General features: G+C 37.5%; 1 protein-coding gene across 1 annotated transcript; it reads right to left on the bottom strand.

Annotated features, from left to right (window-relative positions):
* Nucleotides 1-1,768: 1,768 nt before the first annotated feature.
* On the bottom strand, nt 1,769-8,377 carry LOC143563143 (uncharacterized). The gene is made up of 2 exons (XM_077050754.1): nt 7,681-8,377; nt 1,769-1,860 (listed from the first exon to the last, which is right to left on the bottom strand). The coding sequence occupies exons 1-2, from the start codon at nt 8,375-8,377 to the stop codon at nt 1,856-1,858; spliced, it is 702 nt and encodes a 233-aa protein (XP_076906869.1). The 3' UTR covers nt 1,769-1,855.
* Between the last annotated feature and the right edge of the window lie 3,147 nt (nt 8,378-11,524).

Genomic DNA, 11,524 nt, shown 5'->3' with positions numbered 1-11,524 from the left:
TCTCGGATCTTGAAATTTTGCACAAATCACTTTTTGACAGTGGGGAATTTTATAAAAATATTTCAAGAAATAAATTTTATATTTAAAATTTATTTATCCATTTTTAATCACCATTTAAACACTAATTATGTCGTAAATACCAACCGAACTTAGAAAAATCCCAAATTTCTCCTGGATGTCCCCTGCCATCCACATAGTCCCCAGTAATTTTTTCAGAACCAAAATCTTCTTTTACATGTCATTTTCAGTAAAACCGAGCTAGAAAACCATAGAACTCGTTTAACCGAAAAGCCTACATAGACTTCTCCAACGGACCTCAAATTTTGTGTGTCACTTATACATGATATAAAAAGATTATCTACAATTTTCCAGAATTTTTCATCATACTTAACTATTTTTCACCAATTTTGGCCAAAACCGAGCTTTAAATTCACCAAATATTCATCCTTTATCCAAAAATTACCAAAAATTCACAGAACTCATATTTCCATATGTTTAACACCTTTGTAAAATTTCATGACCTAACTCTAAACCATCAACAATCTGTCCACAATTCCAAAACCGAACATAAATCGAATATACCTTTCGTTTTCCGCCACTACAAGCTACAAACTCGTCTTTCCGCCTTATCTACCACTAAACACAGAGCCTACAAACAACATACCATAATACCAAGCAAGTTACACTCACGATCAAGCCATTTCTTTCATGGTTTCGGTTATGATTCCAAAAACAAAGATTTAACCGTAAAAATTCGTTTTTGATTCGTTTAACTCCTTTCTTGGACCAAGATCCCTTGTATAACCCGTATACATCACTTGATCATGCAAGAATCGGTTTTCATCTTTGAAACCTCATTTTCTTGCAAACAAACTCAAGAAACGAAGATGAACACGTGAATAACTCGATCATTACCTTGTTTTTCTTGCTAGAACTCTCGGTTTTTGGATGAAATTATTGAGAGAATGAATGGATTGTTGAATGTTGATGTAAAAAAAAAAAAGAAATGAAATGGGGTAACACCCCTTAATTCCGATCGGTTCAATGAGGGGGGTGGGGTGGGACCCACCTCTCCATTCTAGGCCACATGTTTGGATTCTCGTAATCCGGATAATGTTTTGGATAATCTGGTTCAGTTCGTTTTTCGGTTAAATGTTTAATTCGGCTTAAAATGAGGCTAAAACGGTCGTTTTTCGGCTTAAAAATGAAATTTATATAAAATCGATTTAAAAACTTCAAAAACCTAAACCATGACTTTTATTAACTTAAAACGTCATATCATTAATTATCGCGCATCTTTTTCGTCTTGATCGATCATCTCTTGCTCGGTTTGGTATTAAAGGTTTCGTTTAATGTACCGACGTACCATTAAATCGAAATTCTTTTTCTGTGCTTTAATTCACTTATCCCGAAGCTTTAATACTTCGTAAACATCACTAAATATCATATATCTCGTCTATAATTGAACCCTCGATTCGTTCGGGTTTCAATAACTATCGATCGATTAATCGCATATTCAATACGATGAATTATATATTCACGTACAATCAATACAGTGAACCATGTATTCTCGTATATTTACCATGGTAACTCATGTACCCGACATTAAATATGACGTAACTATCGTCTACCGGTTAGGGTATACCGGGTTTCGTCGGAATCGTTACAACCAAACTGACCCACTTTTGTGATGACATATGGGCCCATCCACTTGGTCTTTAACTTACCCAGAAATAACTTTAGCCTTGAATTATACAACCACACCATTTGACCCACTTCAAAAGTCCGTTTTCTCAACTTTGCATCATGGACTTTCTTTAGTTTGTATTTGTACGCGGAAGCACATTCATACGCTTCATCCTGGATTTCCTCGATCTCATTCAATTTCAACTTTCTCAATTCACCCGCTTCCTTATAATCCGCATTCACGTTCTTAATCACCCAAAACGCCCTATGTGCCAACTCCATTGGTAAATGACACCCTTTTCCATAAACTAACCGATAAGGAGTTGTGCTAATAGGAGTTTTGTAGGCGGTCCGATAAGCCCACAATGCATCATTCAGCTTAGAAGACCAATCCTTCCTATCGACCAGCACCGTGTTCATCAAGATTTCTTTAATTTGGTGATTGGACACTTCGACTTGTCCACTAGTTTGCGGATGATAAGGAGTAGCAATTCGGTGGTTCACATTATATATTTTTAAAAGCTTTCCAAAGTTGAAATTCTTAAAATGTGTCCCACCATCACTAATAATAACCCGCGGGATACCACACTGAGCAAAGATGTTGGATTGAACGAATTTGCAAACTACCGAATGGTCATTGGTTCTTGTTGCTACCGCTTCTACCCACTTGGACACATAATCGACCGCAACCAAAATATATAAAAATCCATTCGAGTTTGGAAACGGGCCCATAAAGTCAATTCCCCATACATCAAAAATCTCTAACACCAAAATCGGTTGCAATGGCATTTCATCCCGTTTTGAGATACTACCCAACTTTTGGCAATTCAAAAACAATGTCGGGCATATTCACTTGCATCTTTAAAAATCGTGGGCCAATAAAACCCACATTGAAGCACCCGGTGACCCGTCTTTTGACCGCTAAAATGACCTCCACACGCCGATGCATGTGCATGATTCAAAACTTCCAACACCTCGAAATCGGGAATGCATCTCCTTATCACTTGATCTGAACCAATCTTGAACAAATCCAGTTCATCCCAAATATATTATTTCACTTGGGCCATGAACCGTTGTCTTCTTTTCTTCACCTAATGAGTTGGAATAGACCCCGTTGCTAAATAGTTCACAAAGTGGGCATACCACGGTGTAGTTGACGCGGCTAACAATTGTTTATCGGGAAACTTGTGACATTTGTCAATTTTTTTTTGTATTCGTATTCGTATTTGTGTTCATTAAACCGACCCGTTTTGTCGTTTCGATTTTGTCGTTTATCATTGAATATTAATTACAACAATTTATATTTATTATTCGTTCATTTGTGTATTCGTTCGGTTCATATAGCAAAACTTCGGGATTTAAAGTAAATAAAATAATCAATCTTCAAACTATGCGGGTAAATATACAAATAATCTAAAGATGCAAAATTATATCAAGTTTATATAACATTTCAAAGTACAAGGTTCAAAATGTAAATAGAATATAAATTCAGTTTTAACATATATTAAAAGTTCAGGAGCCAATATGTAAATATGATTTAAAATATAATAATTATAATATTAATAATCACCCAGCCTCCCTATCACGTTTTTCCGGCGCCGGCCGGAATCCGGCGAATGAAACAAACTCCGACGACCTTAATTAGGCCGTAAAACTTGTTCTTTGACCAAGAAAATTATATCAATATGTTTCTCCGCTAATTATAATCCATAATCAAGAATAATAACACGTGATAACAACCAATAATTGCCGGATTAAGCGTATAACCGCCGGATATTATTCAAAATCATTAAACGACCAATTACTCGTCCTACGCTCCAATTGATATTATAAATATGACCCTAAACATCATCTAAACTTGCACCAACCTTCAATCCTCTCTCTAAAACTCTTTAAATCTCATAATCTTTCGTCCAATATCCGTCTCCGGCCGAACTCCGTTCACCACCATTCCGGCACCAATTCAAGTAAGTGTTATATGGGTTTCAATCATTTTAAGCCACAAAACAAAACCCCTAACTTTAAATTAACAAACATGGAACGGTTTAAGCAAATTGAATCCTAGGGTTTATTAGTGTAGAAGATGAAGTTTCTAATATTGTTTATATATATTATTTTCAGTAATAAAACAAGTATTAGAGCTGGTCCAGTGGTTGGAGATGCTCACTTTGAATGTGAGGACCCGGGTTCGAACCCGGGTCAGTACACCTTTTTTTTATTTTTTTAAACATCTTATTTATTATATAAAAGCAATTAAAATTAATAAAAATTATTAAAAATCAAATAAAATTATTTTAAGTTAGATAAAATCTTTATAAATTATTTATTCACTTAAACATCAACTTTTATACTTTCCGTTAAGTGTTTGTAAAAACCCGGTTTAATATTATATTATTTAATTAATGTCATTAGTTAACTTTTAACGATAATATGCTAAAATTACGTTAAAATCAACAGTTTTCTTTGATAAACTTTATAAGCTTCCAATCTCGTAAATATAATCATAAGCCGTTAAAATCCGTTAAAGATTAAAATGAATATTATATTATAAAATACCTTAAAATATACTAAATTAATTCATAATCTCTAACATAAAACTAAATCGATCTAATTTCTATGATCCCGCTAGTTAATGTTTACATTTGTACTTTCTTTCTTTTATATATAGTTTGTGAGGTTTGACCGCTTCGGTTCCTTTAACGCATCTTCGCTTATTATTCCAAGTTATTTCTCAATTTCAAAGGTTAGTTTCTCACACCCCCTTTTTACTCTTTTATATTTTGGGGGTAGCATATGTATCTTATAAACTCAAATAATTACTATTTCATTTACAAACTGCAATTCATTACATGGACTTGTGTGTTTACTTGATTAGTTGCTCGAATTTACTTGCTCATGGTTTCCTCAATAAGTATGATCATACGCCCCCCTTTGCACTCAAGACCTTGTTGTTATGAGTGGAAAAGGGCCTCATTATCCGAGTACGTTGGTGCACAATCCCAACTGGAAAGGAACTTACTTGCGCGATTATTACACTTGTCTCATGAAATTGTATGGTTTTTATGTATTGATATCAAACTGTGTGAACTCACCAACTATTAAGTTAGTTGACATTATTTTATACATATGTTACAGGTACCATTATTAGAGGATGACATGGATGAAGGCACTAGAATTTAGGTTACTTAAATAATAAACAATGTTGATGTTTGTTTTATTTCTTTCCTTTGTATTTGTTTATTTGAACAACTTGTGTACTTGAGATTTGAATGAATGAATGATAATATTGTCACTTAATAGTGTCACATGTATTTTGGGCAATCTGTACGTCACACTCGGGCGTTTCCGCTTAAGCCGGGGTGTTACAAAACCGTTCGTTTATCTCTGTCGAATCGTCAATACATTCAAGTGGAATCCGCGACAAGTGATCCGCCACTACATTCTCACAACCTTTCTTGTCCCGGATTTCAAGATCGAATTCTTGCAACAATAAAACCCATCGAATCAAACGCGGTTCCGCGTCTTTCTTTTCCATCAAATACCTGACCGCACTATGATCCGAGTACACCACAACTTCACTTCCCAAAATATACGACCGGAATTTATCCAAGGCGTACACCACCGCAAGTAACTCTTTTTCGGTTGTGGTGTAATTTATTTGCGCCTCGGATAAAGTTTTGATTGCATAGTATATTACCACCGGCTTCTTCTCTAATCGTTGACCCAATACCGCTCCAACCGTGCTATCACTTGCATCACACATTATCTCAAACGGGCTTGACCAATCCGGTGATTGTAGAATGAGTGCTTGTACCAACTTCTCCTTCAAACTATCAAAAACTTGCAAACATTCATCAGTAAACTCAAAGGGGACATCCTTCGATAAGAGATTACATAAAGGTTTTGAAGTTCCACTAAATCCTTTAATGAATCTCCTATAAAATCCGGCATGTCCCAAAAACGATCTCACTCCTTTAACATTTTTCGGGGGTGGTAAAGATGAAATTACTTTTATTTTAGCTTAGTCAAATTCCATTCCCCTACTTGAAACCACATGACCCAACACAATGCCCTCTTGCACCATAAAATGACTTTTTTTCCCAACTCAACACCAAGTTTGTCTCAACACATCGTTTTAAAACTTTTTCTAAATAAACGAGACACGACCCGAATGTTGAGCCAAAAATAGAAAAATCGTTCATAAAAACTTCAAGTGATTCCCCGACCATGTCAGAAAAAATGCTCATCATGCATCTTTGAAAGGTAGCCGGGGCATTACACAGTCCAAATGGCATTCGCCTAAAGGCAAAAGTACCATATGGACACGTGAAGGTGGTCTTATGTTGGTCATCGGGATGAATTGCAATTTGATTGTAACCCGAATATCCATCCAAAAAACAATAATATTTTTAACCCGAAAGTTTTTCAACTATTTGGTCAATGAATGGTAGTGGAAAATGGTCTTTTGAGGTTGCATTATTTAATTTTCTTTAATCGATGCACACTCGCCACCCGATTACCAGTCGGGTGGCGATTTGTTCACCATTATCACCTTTTATTACCTGGATACCGGCTTTCTTGGGCCCTACCTCTGTCAGGCTCACCCATGCACTGTCTGAAATGGGATAAATGATCCCCGCATCCAACCATTTGATAATCTCCTTTTTTACCACTTCCCGCAAATTCGGGTTCAACCGTCTTTGAGTCTCCCTTGTGGGTTTAGCCTCCTCATCAGTAATTATTTTATGCATAACAATGGAAGGACTAATACCCTTTAAATCCACCAACGTCCATCCAATAGCAGCCTTATATGCTCCCAACACTTTTACCAACGCCCTCTCTTGTTCTTCCTCCAATTTAGAAGCAATGATAACCGGAAGAGTTTCATTCTCCCCTAAAAATGCATACTTCAAGTGACTTGGGAGTTCCTTCAATTCAACCTTTGGTGGACACTCCAAAGACGGCTTTGTGTCCGAATTGATCGCGTTGGCAAATTCTCAAATTGATGTGTCCATGGTGGCCTTCCTTCTTGCATAGCTAAGACATCCTGTTTTAGTTCTTCCATCCTCAAAGCACACATGTGTACCTTTTCAGAATCATCATAAATACAAGCTTCTACACAATGTTCATCATATTCATGAGGAATACAATGGTCCACCAAATCTTCCATAAAACATTCTTCACCTCTCAAAGAATTAGAAACGTTAGTAAAAACATTAAGGCGCATTTTACGATTACCAAACGCCATGTCAACGGTACCAAATCTGCAATCAATGATTGCATTAGCAGTGTTCAAAAATGGTCGACCTAAGATAACATTTTGTTGTTGACTTGGGTCACCCGAAGAATTGTCTAACACCAAAAAGTCCACAGGATAGTAAAAATCCTCCACTTTCACAATAACATCTCGTACGATTCCACGCGGAAGTTTATGAGACAAATCTGCCAATACAACCGTGGTCTCAACATGTTTTAAAGGACCAAAGTCATATTGGTCATATAAACCCCCCAGGAGAATGCTTACTCCGGCCCCAAGATCTAGTAACACCCTAGACATTTGAAAATCGCCTACTTGAATATTAATTAAGGGTGTTCCCGGATCTTGAAGCTTAGGAGGAAGATCTCCATTTAAAACCGCACTTACCCGCTCAGTTAAATCCATTCGTTTAGGCACTTTTTGTTGCCTCTTTTGAGTGCATAGATCTTTTAAAAACTTAGCATACGCGAGCACTTGTTTTATTGCCTCAAGTAAAGGTAAATTTACCTTTACTTGCTTAAAAACTTCCCACATCTCTTCTTTTTGAGGACCCCTTCTAGAAATGATGTTTTTCTTACCCGAGTCAAGTAAAGCTGAGGGAAATGGAACCGCATTTGGTTCCACTTCCTTATTTTTATCGTTTAAATTTGAAGTTTGACCCAGAGTTTGTAACGGTTTTTCAAAAGTGACATGTTTAGTGAGTTTATTTGTTACAATTTCATCATCACTTTCATTACCCGTAATATCCTCAACTTCCCCATCAACCACACCCGGTGATAAATCTTTTTTATATTCTTTACCACTTCTTAAAACACTAAAGTGGTTAATAGGAACATTACGAGAAGAGTTATGAGAAGGATTTACCTTTGTGTCGCTTGGCAATTGACCTTTATTCTTCTTCAACTCGGACACTTCAGTTGCGAGTTGACCCATTTGTGTGGTCAAAGATTGGATGGCCTTATCTCTAACTTCATCCTTTTGCATTCTAACCTCATCAAGTTGATTTCTTCGTTGCATGTCTTGTTGCATCAAATTCAACATGTCCATAACCTCATTTCCACTCGATGAACTTTGACCCGTTGACCCGCTTTGACCGCCACCCCCTTGACCTTGAAACCCTTGATTGTTCCCGCCATGATAATTACCTTGGTTATAATATTGTTGGCGAGGGACATAATTGCTTTGACTTCCTTGAAAATTCTGGTTAGATTGAGTGGCCAGATTTCCATATCGAAAATTCGGGTGATTTCTTAACCCGGGGTGGTAGGTGTTGGAATTCATGTTGTAATTCCTACCACCTCCCCCTTGAAGTGCATTCACCTCTTCCACCGGTGCTTGACCTACCGTACACACCTCCGTTGCATGACCCAACTCGTTACAATTTGTACACACATCAATTACTTGATTAGTGGTTTCTACATTTCCTTCTTCCATGACTTGCACTTGCAGTCTACCAATCGCCGATCTTGCTCTTCTTCCGGTTTGGGCCTTTCTCTTTGAGGTAACCGCCAGTTGTTCCAAATATGCCCAATCGTCTTGTTCCTAATTGGTACCAAATGTACCATTAGTGATCGACCGCAAATCCCGTTCATCCTCCATACTTAAACCTTCATGAAACGCATTCAACAACTCCCATAAAGTAATACCGTGATGAGGGCAATTCTTGATCATCGTATTGAACCTCTCAAATGCTTCATGAAACATTTCCCCCGATTGTTGTTGGAAGGTTCTCAAACTTCTTCTCGCATCATTGGTCTTTTGAGCCGTGTAAAATTCTTCTAAAAATATTTGTTGCATTTCGGCCCAAGTATAAACAGACGCGGAAGGCAAAGTATAAAACCATCTCTTTGCATTGTCTTCCAATGAGAACTGAAATAGAACCAACTTCACATCATCCGATGTAAAACCTTGACCCCCAATTGTGTTACAAATGGAGTCATATGCCTTCAAGTGAAAGTAAGGTTCCTCCGTTACTAGACCTTTACACTTCGGAAGACTTTGAAAGGAACTGGTTCTTACTTCAAATGTCCTCCCTTGATTATTGAGAGGGATAACCACCGGAGACGGATTATTAGTAATTATGGGTCGGAAATGGGCTTCAATACCCCTTACCATCTCTCTTTCATGCCTTCTTGGTACACCCATGGGTACCCTTTGTTGACCCATTTGCCTATAAACGTGCAAACTATTGTTGAAACTGTGGTTGGAGCATTTGCTGTTGGAATTGTTGTTCTTGAGGCTGCCCTTGTGGTTGTTGAACAATTGGTGGCGGTTGAACTTGATTAACAACAACCAGAGGTTGTTGTTGAGCTTGTTGTTGAATCGGTGGTTGCACATTTTGTTGGACAACCACCGGTTATTGTTGAGGTTGTTGTTGAACAACCGGTGGTGGTTGTTTATTAAACCCTTGCACCGATTCCGGATGTTGCCATTGACTATAGGCCAAATTTCCCGGATTTACCCTTTGGCTTCCATCACCTCCCGTGTAGTAACCCTCCACTTCATAACCCTCGAATTCACTGTCAAACCCATATCCGTATCCATCACCTTGTGATCTTGAATGTTGCATAAACGGTTGGGGTTGGTATTGGTAGTTTGATTGTGATTGTTGAAAGGGTGGTCGTTGTTGATATTGTTCAGATGATGATGACACACTAAAGGTAGGATAAAGGTTTGTAATAGGTGGCAATGTGGATGATGTTGTATAGGTTAATTGAGGATTGATGGGTTCAGTTGTGGGTGGTGGTTGGAGTTCACTTGATATTGTAGGTATATTAGTAGTGATTGGTGGAGGTGGATTTGGTGGAGGTGTAGTCGGGATTGGTTGACCCGAAGTGGGAACTGGTGAATCCATGTTGTTTGATGCGGTTGGAGAACCCAGAAGCTTGTTCTCTCAAAGTAGAACTCGGTTTCTTCGAAGCGTTATGTCAATTTCGGGATCGATTACTAGTGGTGATAACTTGTTAGATCTTCCAGTATGCATACACCTGTAGGTACCTGCACACTAACAAAACCAGCGTAAACCCGAAAATAACAAACAAAAACTAATAAAGCTAACACACGTTGCGCACTACTCCCCGGCAACGGCGCCAAAATTTGACGTGAGATCGAAGACTCACTCAAAAATAAATCGATTACAACTATTAGCTAGCGGTAAGCGGGTATCGAACACAGGGAGTTTGTGGAATTGTGTTATGAAGTAGTTATGAAATTTATCTATATTAAACTAAATGAGAAAAGTAAAATAATTGATTAGGTTTGTTGATTTTGATTAACGAAAATAACTAAAACAATAAACGAGTTTTAAACAATATAAGAAAGAATGCCCTCTCCCGATTTCAGGTTTCCAATGTAGGTATAGTTAATGTTTACTTATGTGATGAACTACACAATTATCGTTCGTGAAAATGCCTTTGGATGTGACAAGAGAGGACTAAGTACTTGGATTACAAAAACACAAGGTTGTCACTCAAAAATCAGTTTAGGATTGTTAACCCTAATTCTTTTCTACTAAATCTCGATTGCCTATGGCACCAAGAACGGATGGTCAAGACGACGAATTTATACCACACTAACAATTACAAACAAACACACAATCACCATAGCACAATAATCATGATCAAAATACTATCTCAAAAATAACATAAACGATTAACAAAAATCCAATTAAAAACCTTACAATTCGGGAGAGAACATAAAGAGTACTAGCCACAATTTGTTTAATTAATCTTCTCCTTAATTAAGATAATCCAATGAATCATAAACTCAAACAAATGATTATAATCACCAAAGTTTTGATCTTGAGCTCCAAAAATCGTCCCAAGCTTGTTGTGAATGAAAAGACCCTCAAAAACGTCTAAAAATAATGCATGAAAAAGGCAGTTACGACTTGAAACGTGGCCCACGGTCCCCGTGGGTCACGGTGGATTTCTTCAAAAGCTGGACCGTGGCCCACGGTGGAACCGTGGGTCACGGTGGTCCTCATGGTGACCATACCTTCTACGGTACGGTACCCTCTGTCATTTTTGTCAATCTTGGACCGTGGCCCACGGTCTACACCATGGGTCACGGTGGATTTCATGCACGAAACGTCAATTTCCTCACTTGTTTGATCTTCTAAACTCGGCGGTTCCTTTGGTTTCTTCGTTATACACCATAATAGCTCCGGAACCTCCTTTGTACCTACAATTTACCGAACACACCGTAGTCATCTAATTCCACCAAATAAACCAATTCAAAACATGATTATTACGGCTTAAATCAATTAAGGGTTGTCCTATGGACCACCCGTCAACAGGTTCATAAAGATTATCCATTATAATTTCTTCTTCAATTTAACTTGATGCATGATAAATTAATGAACTTTAATGGCTAATTATTCCTTTGAATGTTTTTTTGTTTGTGTTTGTGTAGAAACATGGTATATCCTTTTGAGGCAAAGCACAATATGTCCGCCTTTCTCCAAGTCACTAAGGAGAACATCCCTGTAGAGTGATGATTCCTTGTTTGATTCGCTCAAATCTTCGATTTGTATTGACATAAATTCTAGTGATTTACACAAATCATCATCTTGACTTCTGG

The sequence above is a fragment of the Bidens hawaiensis genome, unplaced genomic scaffold (assembly GCF_021521415.1).
Source record: "Bidens hawaiensis isolate Kalapana, Puna unplaced genomic scaffold, B.hawaiensis_p1.1 tig00021324_1, whole genome shotgun sequence".
Lineage (NCBI taxonomy): Eukaryota > Viridiplantae > Streptophyta > Magnoliopsida > Asterales > Asteraceae > Bidens > Bidens hawaiensis.
The sequence above is the reverse complement of the archived record's forward strand: the minus strand, read 5'-3'. Positions and strand labels throughout refer to the sequence as shown.